Source organism: Oncorhynchus kisutch, unplaced genomic scaffold (genome assembly GCF_002021735.2).
Source record: "Oncorhynchus kisutch isolate 150728-3 unplaced genomic scaffold, Okis_V2 scaffold1223, whole genome shotgun sequence".
Classification (NCBI taxonomy): Eukaryota; Metazoa; Chordata; class Actinopteri; order Salmoniformes; family Salmonidae; genus Oncorhynchus; species Oncorhynchus kisutch.
In genome coordinates this window covers 51,575-67,500 of record NW_022263168.1, presented here as the reverse complement: position 1 = coordinate 67,500, position 15,926 = coordinate 51,575, and the positions used below count along the sequence as shown (strand labels likewise).

At 47.0% G+C, this 15,926-nt stretch overlaps 1 protein-coding gene across 1 annotated transcript in view; it reads right to left on the bottom strand.

Annotated features, from left to right (window-relative positions):
* The window catches only part of LOC116365354 (N6-adenosine-methyltransferase non-catalytic subunit-like), a gene marked incomplete at its 3' end in the record, with an annotated part of 10,909 nt that extends 7,691 nt beyond the window's left edge, over positions 1 to 3,218 (bottom strand). The window contains exon 1 of the mRNA XM_031818002.1: positions 3,011 to 3,218. Coding sequence (XP_031673862.1) covers positions 3,011 to 3,076 — 66 coding nt within the window. The remainder of the gene's footprint in view (positions 1 to 3,010) is intronic.
* Between the last annotated feature and the right edge of the window lie 12,708 nt (positions 3,219 to 15,926).

Here is a 15,926-nt window from a genome sequence, read left to right as displayed (position 1 = left end):
TGTATTGAGCTGTAGTAAACTCCCAACCTGCATGGCAGTAATGAGGTAAACATGCGGTGCCAACCAGAATGTATTGAGCTGTAGTAAACTCCCAACCTGCATGGCAGTAATGAGGTAGACATGAGTTGCCAACTAGAATGTATTGAGCTGTAGTAAACTCCCAACCTGCATGGCAGTAATGAGGTAGACATGAGGTGCCAACTAGAATGTATTGAGCTGTAGTAAACTCCCAACCTGCATGGCAGTAATGAGGTAGACATGAGGTGCCAACTAGAATGTATTGAGCTGTAGTAAACTCCCAACCTGCATGGCAGTAATGAGGTAAACATGCGGTGCCAACCAGAATGTATTGAGCTGTAGTAAACTCCCAACCTGCATGGCAGTAATGAGGTAGACATGAGGTGCCAACTAGAATGTATTGAGCTGTAGTAAACTCCCAACCTGCATGGCAGTAATGAGGTAGACATGAGGTGCCAACTAGAATGTATTGAGCTGTAGTAAACTCCCAACCTGCATGGCAGTAATGAGGTAGACATGAGGTGCCAACTAGAATGTATTGAGCTGTAGTAAACTCCCAACCTGCATGGCAGTAATGAGGTAGACATGAGTTGCCAACTAGAATGTATTGAGCTGTAGTAAACTCCCAACCTGCATGGCAGTAATGAGGTAGACATGAGGTGCCAACTAGAATGTAATGAGCTGTAGTAAACTCCCAACCTGCATGGCAGTAATGAGGTAGACATGAGGTGCCAACTAGAATGTAATGAGCTGTAGTAAACTCCCAACCTGCACTGAGATGCAGTATCTCAGACCACTGCGTCATTCGGGAGCGATCTAAAAAATAATCCTCTTTGGCACCTCATGGAAACAGTGTAACCTGGGCTCTCGAATGGCGCAGTGGTCTAAGACACTGCATCTCAGTGCAAGAGGCATCACTGCAGTACCTGGTTTGAATCCAGGCTGCATCACATCTGGCCGTGATCGGGAGTCCCGTAGGGCGGCGTGCATTTGGCCGGATTGGGAGTCCCGTAGGGCGGCGAGCATTTGGCCGGATTGGGAGTCCCGTAGGGCGGCGTGCATTTGGCCGGATTGGGAGTCCCGTAGGGCGGCGTGCATTTGGCCGGATTGGGATTCCCGTAGGGCGGCGTGCATTTGGCCGGATTGGGAGTCCCGTAGGGCGGCGTGCATTTGGCCGGATTGGGAGTCCCGTAGGGCGGCGTGCATTTGGCCGCATTGGGAGTCCCGTAGGGCGGCGAGCATTTGGCCGGATTGGGAGTCCCGTAGGGCGGCGCGCATTTGGCCGGATTGGGAGTCCCGTAGGGCGGCGTGCATTTGGCCGGATTGGGAGTCCCGTAGGGCGGCATGCATTTGGCCGGATTGGGAGTCCCGTAGGGCGGCGTGCATTTGGCCGGATTGGGAGTCCCGTAGGGCGGCGTGCATTTGGCCGGATTGGGAGTCCCGTAGGGCGGCGTGCATTTGGCCGGATTGGGAGTCCCGTAGGGCGGTGTGCATTTGGCCGGATTGGGAGTCCCGTAGGGCGGCGTGCATTTGGCCGGATTGGGAGTCCCGTAGGGCGGCATGCATTTGGCCGGATTGGGAGTCCCGTAGGGCGGTGCGCATTTGGCCGGATTGGGAGTCCCGTAGGGCTGCGTGCATTTGGCCGGATCGGGAGTCCCGTAGGGCGGCGCGCATTTGGCCGTTTTGTAAATAAGAATTATTCTTAACTGACGTATCCTTAACAAAAAGCTTATACGTATGTAATAACAACTTCAATGATTTTTACTGAGTTAGTTCATAAGGTAATCAATACATTGAAATAAATTCCTTAGGCCCTAATCTATGGATTTCACATGACTGGGCAGACCTGGGAGGTCAGGTCAGTGTATATCCACCGGCATAACGGGAGTAAATGAAGACAGTTGCTCAGCGACACTCCATATTTGGTGAATCAATAAACGTATTTTGACATGAACGGTTGCAGAGCTGGTTAAATAATGGGATGTTGAATCTGAGCTTTCTGGGCGTTAGAGACGCACAGAGATAATGGTTCATCTAGAAGTGATCCGTCTCTTAGCTACGATCCTACGTTAGAGACGCCTCTAATGCACAGAGACGCCTCTAATGCACAGAGATAATGGTTCATCTAGAAGCGATCCGCGATCCGTCTCTTAGATACGATCATACGTTAGAGACGCCTCTAATGCACAGAGATAATGGTTCATCTAGAAGCGATCCGTCTCTTAGCTACAATCATACGCACAAAATGCTCTCACGCCATAACAGTAACTAAAATATCGGACGAACAATAGCTAGCAAACGTAACTATTATGAGTTGATAAAAGATACTTGGTCAACTATCATGCGTTGGTTAACTAATATACGTTTAGCTTTTTCCACTCAACTCAATCAAGGTCAATTGGCATCACTCCACTGCCACAAAATAAGACAAAATAGGTCAATAACAACAATATGTACAGTAACTCCGATTGTTAACTAACAACAAGTTAATAGCTAACTAGAGGCTCACTTTAGACGATGTGCTAGGTCAATGACATGTTAAGTCATGCTAATAGCTAACGTTACCTGTTGACCTAATCCTATTCAGTTAAACCAAACACCGTAGCATAACGTTACATGTTTACATTAGCTACAAATGTTAGTCAACTCACAAGGTATGGTAGTTATGTAGCTAGATACATACATGTCTCTTCCCCCAGGCTAAAGTCTTTAGTGGCCCAGCATGTAACCTCCCCTTATCTCACCTCATTTCACTCACATTGTATATAGACTTGTTTTTCTACTGTATTATTGACTGTATGTTTGTTTATGTGTAACTCTGTGTTGTTGTATGTGTCGAACTGCTTTGCTTTATCTTGGCCAGGGTTTCAGATGTAAATGAGAAATTGTTCTCAACTGGCCGACCAGGTTAAATAAAGGTGGAATAAATCAATAAAATCAAAAACAAGAAGACAACGCTCCCCAGCTAGTATAACTAACTACAGCTAGCTACCTGTTGAGCTAGAAGCTGGCGTCGCAGCTTCTGCTTTTCCCGTATCTCCTGTAGGCGACTATTCATTTCTTTATCGGTGATTAGTTAATAAAGTATTTGTTAGTTACACAAAAAAAACTGTTAAAAACTTGTTTTTTTCTTGTGGCGGTGTCGGAGGTCGAAAAGCTGTTTTACTCGAAAACAATGAACGTTGGTCGAGTTGTGATGACGTCCATCCGGTTCGATTGTTGCGCATGTGATTTGCGTCACAGTTGGTCGCTTTCCTGTCTTTCTGCTGGTGCAATGGAGTAGATGCGACCACACGGTGGTGATGTTGTATCGCGTTATTCCTCCGTGAATAAACTGTGAACAATGATCGTCAGAAAGGCCGTTAGTCACCAATTCTCTCTACTTCCGCCCAAAGTGTGCTGGAAGAGGGGCGTTAACTTCCTCTAGCTAGCCCATGCCTCTACCAACCTATAGCTTTCAGATGAGAGCAGTGAAGAGTGAAGAGAGCAGTGAAGGTGTAGACTTCAGTAGGAAAGAGAGATTATTGTGTTCCAGTAGCAGGGCTGTTCCAGTAGCAGGTTTGTTCCAGTAGCAGGGTTGTTCCAGTAGCAGGTGTGTTCCAGTAGCAGGTTTGTTCCAGTAGCAGGGTTGTTCCAGTAGCAGGGTTGTTCCAGTAGCAGGTTTGTTCTAGTAGCAGGTTTGTTCCAGTAGCAGGTTTGTTCCAGTAGCAGGTTTGTTCCAGTAGCAGGTTTGTTCCAGTAGCAGGTTTGTTCCAGTAGCAGGGTTGTTCCAGTAGCAGGTGTGTTCCAGTAGCAGGTGTGTTCCAGTAGCAGGTGTGTTCCAGTAGCAGGGTTGTTCCAGTAGCAGGTTTGTTCCAGTAGCAGGTTTGTTCCAGTAGCAGGTTTGTTCCAGTAGCAGGTTTGTTCCAGTAGCAGGTTTGTTCCAGTAGCAGGTTTGTTCCAGTAGCAGGGTCGTTAAACATCTGATATTGAATTCTCCATGTGGTCTATATTAAAAGGACATTGCTTGAATATAACAGGATTTTAAATTCAATATTGGTGCACAATTTCTACTTAAAACATCATAGGGACAAAAGGCAGTCATTTGATGGAACGACCCAGCTACTGCTTTACATAGAAGGATGACCTTTGACCCCAGACACTGATGATATACTGTATCCTAATAACAATAATATGCCATATAGCAGAAGCTTTTATCCAGAGAGACTTGCTGCCTCCCATTACACTGATCTAAGGTCAGTAAAAGTGTTTATCCAGAGAGACTGCATCCCATTACACTGATCTAAGGTCAGTAAAATGGTTTATCCAGAGAGACTGCATATCATTACACTGATCTAAGGTCATTACAAGGGTTTATAAGGTAAGAGAGAGAGAGAGAGAGAGAGATGAGGGTTAGATGGGGCGGCAGGGTAGCCTAGTGGTACACATCCTAACACTTCCTGTTATCATTTAGGATCCTAACACATCCAAATTTAGGATCCTAACACTTCCTGTTATCATTTAGGATCCTAACACATCCAAATTTAGGATCCTAACACATCCAAACACTTCCTGTTATCATTTAGGATCCTAACACATCCTGTTATATCATTTAGGATCCTAACACATCCCAACACTTCCTGTCAGAATACAAGCTACTCCTCTCTTCCTGTTGTTAAGTCTCTCTCTCATTTGCTGTCTCTCTCTCTCTTTCTCTTAACCCCCCATTTCTCTCTCTGTCTCTCTGTCTCTCTATGTCTCTCTCTCTATGTCTCTCTCTCTGTGTCTCTGTCTCTCTGTGTCTCTGTCTCTCTGTGTCTCTCTCTCTCTCTCTCTCCCTCTCTCCCTCCCTCCCCCCTTCTCTCTCTCCCTCTCTCCCTCTCTCCCCCCATATCTCTCTATCTCTCTCTCTGTCTCTCTCTCTCCCCCCCATCTCTCTCTATCTCTCTCTCTCTGTCTCTCTCCCTCTCCCTCTATAGATATATATATATATATATATCTTTCTCCCCGTCTTTCCCAGATATGCTGTAGTTTAGGACCAAATGTTAGTCTGAACAACAAACCTATCTTAGTTCTCTCTCTTTAACACAGCACTGCCCTGTCAAACAATGTCTACAGGAATGACCACACACACACTGCACTTAGCACTACCCTGTCAAACAATGCCTTGTGGAATGACAGTCATTGTGTGTGTGTGTTTGCTGAATAAGCAGACACACAGTTCAGAGCTGTGGACAAAGCAGGCCTTTATGTTAGACTCTCCCTTCACTAGGGTGTGATAGACGGGCCACTGTTCACATGTGATACGTACAGAACACTTTAAAAACATCCTTCCATCTCTCCATCTATCCCTCTATCTTTTTTTTTCACCTTTATTTAACTAGGCAGTTAAGAACAAATTCTTATTTTCAATGACGGCCTAGGAACAGTGGGTTAACTGCCTGTTCAGGGGCAGAACGACAGATTTGTACCTTGTCAGCTCAGGGGTTTGAACTTGCAACCTTCCGGTTACTAGTCCAACACTCGAATCACTAGGCTACCCTGCCGCCCCAGGATCCTAAATTATATAACAGGAAGTGTTGGGATGTGTTAGGATCCTAAATTATATAACAGGAAGTGTTTGGATGTGTTAGGATCCTAAATTATATAACAGGAAGTGTTTGGATGTGTTAGGACCCTAAATTATATAACAGGAAGTGTTGGGATGTGTTAGGATCCTAAATTATATAACAGGAAGTGTTTGGATGTGTTAGGACCCTAAATTATATAACAGGAAGTGTTGGGATGTGTTAGGATCCTAAATTATATAACAGGAAGTGTTGGGATGTGTTAGGATCCTAAATTATATAACAGGAAGTGTTTGGATGTGTTAGGATCCTAAATTATATTACAGAAAGTGTTGGGATGTGTTAGGATCCTAAATTATTTAACAGAAAGTGTTGGGATGTGTTAGGATCCTACATGATATAACAGGAAATGTTGGGATGTGTTGGGATCCTAAAGGATATACCTGGAAGTGTTAGGATTGTAAATTATACACAAAACAGGAAGTGTTAAGATCCTAAAAGCAATTTGTTTGTCTGTTAAAATATTATCAAATTGATCAGAAATGCAGTGTAGACAATAATAATAATAATAATAAGAAGAAGAATAAGGCAGAACAGTTGAAACTGGAGCAGCAGCACGGCCAGGTGGACTGGGGACAGCAAGGAGTCATCATGTCAGGTAGTCCTGGGGCATGGTCCTAGGGCTCAGGTCAGTTGAAACTGGAACAGCAGCACGGCCAGGTGGACTGGGGACAGCAAGGAGTCATCATGTCAGGTAGTCCTGGGGCATGGTCCTAGGGCTCAGGTCAGTTGAAACTGGAGCAGCAGCACGGTCAGGTGGACTGGGGACAGCAAGGAGTCATCATGTCAGGTAGTCCTGAGGCATGGTCCTAGGGCTCAGGTCAGTTGAAACTGGAACAGCAGCATGGTCAGGTGGACTGGGGACAGCAAGGAGTCATCATGTCAGGTAGTCCTGAGGCATGGTCCTAGGGCTCAGGTCAGTTGAAACTGGAGCAGCAGCACGGCCAGGTGGACTGGGGACAGCAAGGAGTCATCATGTCAGGTAGTCCTGAGGCATGGTCCTAGGGCTCAGGTCCTCCGAGAGAGAGAAATAATGAGAGAATTAGAGAACGCACACTTAGATTCACACAGGACACCGAATAGGACAGGAGAAGTACTCCAGATATAACAAACTGACCCCAGCCCCCCGACACATAAACTACTGCAGCATAAATACTGGAGGCTGAGACAGGAGGGGTCAGGAGACACTGTGGACCCATCCGAGGACACCCCCGGACAGGGCCAAACAGGAAGGATATAACCCACCTACTTTGCCAAAGCACAGCCCCCACACCACTAGAGGGATATCTTCACAGGAGTACAGAAGCCCATTATCAGCAACCGTCACTCCTGTGGTTAGAGTGCTGGGCCAGTCACCGAAATGTTGCTAGATCGAATCCCCGAGCTGACAAGGTAAAAATCTGTCGTTCTGCCCCCTGAACAAGGCAGTTAACCCACTGTTCCTAGACCAGTTAACCCACTGTTCCTAGACCAGTTAACCCATTGTTCCTAGACCAGTTAACCCATTGTTCCTAGACCAGTTAACCCACTGTTCCTAGACCAGTTAACCCACTGTTCCTAGACCAGTTAACCCACTGTTCCTAGACCAGTTAACCCACTGTTCCTAGACCAGTTAACCCATTGTTCCTAGACCAGTTAACCCATTGTTCCTAGACCAGTTAACCCACTGTTCCTAGACCAGTTAACCCACTGTTCCTAGACCAGTTAACCCACTGTTCCTAGACCAGTTAACCCACTGTTCCTAGACCAGTTAACCCACTGTTCCTAGCACCAGTTAACCCACTGTTCCTAGACCAGTTAACCCCACTGTTCCTAGACCAGTTAACCCACTGTTCCTAGACCAGTTAACCCACTGTTCCTAGACCAGTTAACCCACTGTTCCTAGACCAGTTAACCCACTGTTCCTAGACCAGTTAACCCACTGTTCCTAGACCAGTTAACCCACTGTTCCTAGACCAGTTAACCCCACTGTTCCTAGACCAGTTAACCCACTGTTCCTAGACCAGTTAACCCACTGTTCCCTAGACCAGGTAACCCCACTGTTCCCTAGACCAGTTAACCCACTGTTCCTAGACCAGTTAACCCACTGTTCCTAGACCAGTTAACCCACTGTTCCTAGACCAGTTAACCCACTGTTCCTAGACCAGTTACCCCACTGTTCCTAGACAGTTACCCCACTGTTCCTAGACCAGTTAACCCACTGTTCCTAGACCAGTTAACCCACTGTTCCTTAGACCAGTTTAACCCACTGTTCCTAGACCAGTTAACCCACTGTTCCTAGGCCAGTAACCCACTGTTCCTAGACCAGTTAACCCACTGTTCCTAGACCAGTTAACCCACTGTTCCTAGACCAGTTAACCCACTGTTCCTAGACCAGTTAACCCAACTGTTCCTAGACCAGTTAACCCACTGTTCCTAGACCAGTTAACCCACTGTTCCTAGACCAGTTAACCACTGTTCCTAGACCAGTTAACCCTGTTCTAGACCAGTTAACCACTGTTCCTAGACCAGTTAACCCACTGTTCCTAGACCAGTTACCCACTGTTCCCTAACCCAGTTAACCACTGTTCCTAGACCAGTTAACCACTGTTCCTAGACCAGTTAACCCACTGTTCCTTAGACCAGTAACCCACTGTTCCTAGACCAGTTAACCCACTGTTCCTAGACCAGTTAACCCACTGTTCCTAGACCAGTTAACCCACTGTTCCTAGACCAGTTAACCCACTGTTCCTAGACCAGTTAACCCACTGTTCCTAGACCAGTTAACCCACTGTTCCTAGACCAGTTAACCCACTGTTCCTAGACCAGTTAACCCACGTTCCTAGACCAGTACCCCACTGTTCCTAGACCAGTTAACCACTGTTCCTAGACCAGTTAACCCACTGTTCCTTAGACCAGTTAACCCACTGTTCCTAGACCAGTTAACCCCACTGTTCCTAGACCAGTTAACCCCACTGTTCCTAGACCAGTTAACCACTGTTCCTAGACCAGTTAACCCACTGTTCCTAGACCAGTTAACCCACTGTTCCTAGACCAGTTAAGCCCATGTTCCTAGACCAGTTAACCCACTGTCCTAGACCAGTTAACCCACTGTTCCCAGACCAGTTAACCCACTGTTCCTAGACCAGTTAACCCACTGTTCCTAGACCAGTTAACCCACGGTTCCTAGACCAGTTAACCCCTGTTCCTAGACCAGTTAACCCACTGTTCCTAGACCAGTTAACCCACTGTTCCTAGACCAGTTAACCCACTGTTCCTAGACCAGTTAACCCACTGTTCCTAGACCAGTTAACCCACTGTTCCTAGACCAGTTAACCCCACTGTTCCCAGACCAGTTAACCCACTGTTCCTAGACCAGTTAACCCACTGTTCCTAGACCAGTTAACCCACTGTTCCTAGACCAGTTAACCCACTGTTCCTAGACCAGTTAACCCACTGTTCCTAGACCAGTTAACCCACTGTTCCTAGACCAGTTAACCCACTGTTCCTAGACCAGTTAACCCACTGTTCCTAGACCAGTTAACCCACTGTTCCTAGACCAGTTAACCCACTGTTCCTAGACCAGTTGACCCACTGTTCCTAGACCAGTTAACCCACTGTTCCTAGACCAGTTAACCCATTGTTCCTAGACCAGTTAACCCACTGTTCCTAGACCAGTTAACCCACTGTTCCTAGACCAGTTAACCCACTGTTCCTAGACCAGTTAACCCACTGTTCCTAGACCAGTTAACCCACTGTTCCTAGACCAGTTAACCCACTGTTCCTAGACCAGTTAACCCACTGTTCCTAGACCAGTTAACCCACTGTTCCTAGACCAGTTAACCCACTGTTCCTAGACCAGTTAACCCACTGTTCCTAGACCAGTTAACCCACTGTTCCTAGACCAGTTAACCCACTGTTCCTAGACCAGGTAACCCACTGTTCCTAGACCAGTTAACCCACTGTTCCTAGACCAGTTAACCCACTGTTCCTAGACCAGTTAACCCACTGTTCCTAGACCAGTTAACCCACTGTTCCTAGACCAGTTAACCCACTGTTCCTAGACCAGTTAACCCACTGTTCCTAGACCAGTTACCCCACTGTTCCTAGACCAGTTAACCCACTGTTCCTAGACCAGTTAACCCACTGTTCCTAGACCAGTTAACCCACTGTTCCTAGACCAGTTAACCCACTGTTCCTAGACCAGTTAACCCACTGTTCCTAGACCAGTTAACCCACTGTTCCTAGACCAGTTAACCCCACTGTTCCCAGACCAGTTAACCCACTGTTCCTAGACCAGTTAACCCACTGTTCCTAGACCAGTTAACCCACTGTTCCTAGACCAGTTAACCCACTGTTCCTAGACCAGTTAACCCACTGTTCCTAGACCAGTTAACCCACTGTTCCTAGACCAGTTAACCCACTGTTCCTAGACCAGTTAACCCACTGTTCCTAGACCAGTTAACCCACTGTTCCCAGACCAGTTAACCCACTGTTCCTAGACCAGTTAACCCACTGTTCCTAGACCAGTTAACCCACTGTTCCTAGACCAGTTAACCCACTGTTCCTAGACCAGTTAACCCACTGTTCCTAGACCAGTTACCCCACTGTTCCTAGACCAGTTAACCCACTGTTCCTAGACCAGTTAACCCACTGTTCCTAGACCAGTTAACCCACTGTTCCTAGACCAGTTAACCCACTGTTCCTAGGCCAGTAAACCCACTGTTCCTAGACCAGTTAACCCACTGTTCCTAGACCAGTTAACCCACTGTTCCTAGACCAGTTAACCCACTGTTCCTAGACCAGTTAACCCACTGTTCCTAGACCAGTTAACCCACTGTTCCTAGACCAGTTAACCCACTGTTCCCAGACCAGTTAACCCACTGTTCCTAGACCAGTTAACCCACTGTTCCTAGACCAGTTAACCCACTGTTCCTAGACCAGTTAACCCACTGTTCCTAGACCAGTTAACCCACTGTTCCTAGACCAGTTAACCCACTGTTCCTAGACCAGTTAACCCACTGTTCCTAGACCAGTTAACCCACTGTTCCTAGACCAGTTAACCCACTGTTCCTAGACCAGTTAACCCACTGTTCCTAGACCAGTTAACCCACTGTTCCTAGACCAGTTAACCCACTGTTCCTAGACCAGTTAACCCACTGTTCCTAGACCAGTTAACCCACTGTTCCTAGACCAGTTAACCCACTGTTCCTAGACCAGTTAACCCACTGTTCCTAGACCAGTTAACCCACTGTTCCTAGACCAGTTAACCCACTGTTCCTAGACCAGTTAACCCACTGTTCCTAGACCAGTTAACCCACTGTTCCTAGACCAGTTAACCCACTGTTCCTAGACCAGTTAACCCACTGTTCCTAGACCAGTTAACCCACTGTTCCTAGACCAGTTAACCCACTGTTCCTAGACCAGTTAACCCACTGTTCCTAGACCAGTTAACCCACTGTTCCTAGACCAGTTAACCCCACTGTTCCTAGACCAGTTAACCCACTGTTCCTAGACCAGTTAACCCACTGTTCCTAGACCAGTTAACCCACTGTTCCTAGACCAGTTAACCCACTGTTCCTAGACCAGTTAACCCACTGTTCCTAGACCAGTTAACCCACTGTTCCTAGACCAGTTAACCCACTGTTCCTAGACCAGTTAACCCACTGTTCCTAGACCAGTTAACCCACTGTTCCTAGACCAGTTAACCCCACTGTTCCCAGACCAGTTACTCCCCTTTCCCCTTAGCCCAGTTTAACCCACTGTTACTAGACCATTAACCACTGTTCTAGACTTAACCCACTGTTCTAGACCAGTTAACCCACCTGTTCCTAGACCAGTTAACCCACTGTTCCTAGACCAGTTAACCCACTGTTCCTAGACCAGTTAACCCACTGTTCCTAGACCAGTTAACCCACTGTTCCTAGACCAGTTAACCCACTGTTCCTAGACCAGTTAACCCACTGTTCCTAGACCAGTTAACCCACTGTTCCTAGACCAGGTTAACCCACTGTTCCTAGACCAGTTAACCCACTGTTCCTAGACCAGTTAACCCACTGTTCCTAGACCAGTTAACCCACTGTTCCTAGACCAGTTAACCCACTGTTCCTAGACCAGTTAACCCACTGTTCCTAGACCAGTTAACCCACTGTTCCCAGACCAGTTAACCCACTGTTCCTAGACCAGTTAACCCACTGTTCCTAGACCAGTTAACCCACTGTTCCTAGACCAGTTAACCCACTGTTCCTAGACCAGTTAACCCACTGTTCCTAGACCAGTTACCCCACTGTTCCTAGACCAGTTAACCCACTGTTCCTAGACCAGTTAACCCACTGTTCCTAGACCAGTTAACCCACTGTTCCTAGACCAGTTAACCCACTGTTCCTAGACCAGTTAACCCACTGTTCCTAGACCAGTTAACCCACTGTTCCTAGACCAGTTAACCCACTGTTCCTAGACCAGTTAACCCACTGTTCCTAGACCAGTTAACCCACTGTTCCTAGACCAGTTAACCCACTGTTCCTAGACCAGTTAACCCACTGTTCCTAGACCAGTTAACCCACTGTTCCTAGACCAGTTAACCCACTGTTCCTAGACCAGTTAACCCACTGTTCCTAGACCAGGTAACCCACTGTTCCTAGACCAGTTAACCCACTGTTCCTAGACCAGTTAACCCACTGTTCCTAGACCAGTTAACCCACTGTTCCTAGACCAGTTAACCCACTGTTCCTAGACCAGTTAACCCACTGTTCCTAGACCAGTTAACCCACTGTTCCTAGACCAGTTACCCCACTGTTCCTAGACCAGTTAACCCACTGTTCCTAGACCAGTTAACCCACTGTTCCTAGACCAGTTAACCCACTGTTCCTAGACCAGTTAACCCACTGTTCCTAGACCAGTTAACCCACTGTTCCTAGACCAGTTAACCCACTGTTCCTAGACCAGTTAACCCCACTGTTCCCAGACCAGTTAACCCACTGTTCCTAGACCAGTTAACCCACTGTTCCTAGACCAGTAACCCACTGTTCCTAGACCAGTTAACCCACTGTTCCTAGACCAGTTAACCCACTGTTCCTAGACCAGTAACCCACTTGTTCCTGACCAGTTAACCCACTGTCTAGACCAGTAACCCACTGTTCCTAGACCAGTTAACCCCACTGTTCCTAGACCAGTTAACCCACTGTTCCCAGACCAGGTAACCCACTGTTCCTATGAACAGTTAACCCACTGTTCCTAGACCAGGTTAACCAACTGTTTCCTAGACCAGTTAACCCACTGTTCCTAGACCAGTTAACCCACTGTTCCTAGCACCAGTGTACCCCACTGTGTCCATACCCAGTTACCCACTGTTCCTCGACCAGCTTAACCACTGCTTCCTAGACCAGTTACCCACTGTCCCCTAGACCAGTTAACCCACTGTTCTAGGCCAGTAAACCCACTGTTCCTAGACCAGTTAACCCCTGTTCCTAGACAGTTAACCCACTGTTCCTAGACCAGTTAACCACTGATTCCTAAGACCAGCTTAACCCACTCGTTTTTTCCTAGACCCGGTAACCCACTGTTCCTAGACCAGTTTTAACCCACTGTTCCCAGACCAGTTAACCCACTGTTCCTAGACCAGTAACCCACTGTTCCTAGACCAGTTAACCCACTGTTCCTAGACCAGTTAACCCACTGTTCCTAGACCAGTTAACCCACTGTTCCTAGACCAGTTACCCCACTGTTCCTAGACCAGTTAACCCACTGTTCCTAGACCTAGTTAACCCACTGCTTCCTAGACCAGTTAACCCACTGTTCCTAGACCAGTTAACCCCTACTGTTCCTGGACCGTTACCCCACTGTTCCATGAGACCAGTTAACCCACTGTTCCTTAGACCAGTTAACCCACTGTTCCTTAGACCAGGTTTAACCCCACTGTTCCTAGACCAGTTAACCCACTGTTCCTAGACCAGTCTAACCCACTCGTTCCTAGGACCAGTTAACCCACTGCTTCCTAGACCTAGTAACCACTGTTCCTAGACCAGTTAACCACTCGTACTAGGCCAGTTAACCCACTGTTTCCTAGACCAGTTTAACCCACTGATTCCTAGACCAGTTAACCCATTGTTCCTAAGACCAGTCAACCCATTTCCTTAGACCATGTATACCCCACTGTTCCTAGACCAGTTAACCCACTGTTCCTAGACCAGTTAAACCCACTGTTCCTAGACCAGTTAACCCACTGTTCCTAGACCAGTTAACCCACTGTTCCTAGACCAGTTACCCAACTCTTCCTAGACCAGTTAACCCACTGTTCCACTGTTCCTAGGCCGTCATTGTAAATAAGAATTTGTTCTTAACTGACTAGTTAAATAAAGGTAAAAATGTGCTTTTCTTTCTAAAACAATGAAATGTCTAAGCGACCCCCCAAAACTTTTGAACAGTCGTGTATATATATTCATATAACAGGAAGTGTTTGGATCCTAAATCATATGAGAGATCAGATAACCCTTGGACAATCAAAAACACAAAGTTCTTTAAAAAATCCTAGTTTTATGAGGCAACAGGACATTGAGTCAACACAGACAGGGTTAGCATCCTAGATGGGCCCCTTGTCCTGATGTAGTACAGTACATTGAGTCAACACAGACAGGGTTAGCATCCTAGATGGGCCCCTAGTCCTGATGTAGTACAGTACATTGAGTCAACACAGACAGGGTCAGCATCCTAAATGGGCCCCTAGTCCTGATGAGGCAGCAGTACATTGAGTCAACACAGACAGGGTTAGCATCCTAGATGGGCCCCTAGTCCTGATGAGGCAACAGGACATTGAGTCAACACAGACAGGGTCAGCATCCTAGATGGGCCCCTAGTCCTGATGAGGCAACAGGACATTGAGTCAACACAGACAGGGTTAGCATCCTAGATGGGCCCCTAGTCCTGATGAGGCAACAGGACATTGAGTCAACACAGACAGGGTTAGCATCCTAGATGGGCCCCTAGTCCTGATGAGGCAACAGGACATTGAGTCAACACAGACAGGGTTAGCATCCTAGATGGGCCCCTAGTCCTGATGTAGTACAGTACATTGAGTCAACACAGACAGGGTTAGCATCCTAGATGGGCCCCTAGTCCTGATGAGGCAACAGGACATTGAGTCAACACAGACAGGGTTAGCATCCTAGATGGGCCCCTAGTCCTGATGAGGCAACAGGACATTGAGTCAACACAGACAGGGTTAGCATCCTAAATGGGCCCCTAGTCCTGATGAGGCAGCAGTACATTGAGTCAACACAGACAGGGTTAGCATCCTAGATGGGCCCCTAGTCCTGATGAGGCAGCAGTACATTGAGTCAACACAGACAGGGTTAGCATCCTAGATGGGCCCCTTGTCCTGATGTAGTACAGTACATTGAGTCAACACAGACAGGGTTAGCATCCTAAATGGGCCCCTAGTCCTTACGTAGTACAGTACATTGAGTCAACACAGACAGGGTTAGCATCCTAGATGGGCCCCTTGTCCTGATGTAGTACAGGACATTGAGTCAACACAGACAGGGTTAGCATCCTAGATGGGCCCCTAGTCCTGATGAGGCAGCAGTACATTGAGTCAACACAGACAGGGTTAGCATCCTAGATGGGCCCCTTGTCCTGATGTAGTACAGTACATTGAGTCAACACAGACAGGGTTAGCATCCTAAATGGGCCCCTAGTCCTTACGTAGTACATTAGACGGATAGGATCTGAACCCTGGTCTCCCACTTTCAGACCTTGATGAGTAGCCTGAAAACAGCTGAAGCTCTTCTGAACTAAAGCCGAGGGATCGGTATCTCTGTGGACGACCCCAGGGGGTTGAAAACCTGATCGATCTGTCATCATAGCAACGCTGTAACAGTCACAAACACCGGACGAGTTTAAATAACACGACAAGAAACAATCCAAGACCCAACATTAGATACGAGTGTGCTGTTCCTATAAACCTGACAGAGATAGATTACCACTAAGAAACAATCCAAGACCCAACATTAGATACTAGTGGGCTGTTCCTATAAACCTGACAGAGATAGATTACCACTAAGAAACAATCCAAGACCCAACATTAGATACTAGTGTGCTGTTCCTATAAACCTGACAGAGATAGATTACCACTAAGAAACAATCCAAGACCCAACATTAGATACGAGTGTGCTGTTCCTATAAACCAATCACCTGACAGAGATAGATTACCACTAAGAAACAATCCAAGACCCAACATTAGATACTAGTGTGCTGTTCCTATAAACCTGACAGAGATAGATTACCACTAAGAAACAATCCAAGACCCAACATTAGATACTAGTGTGC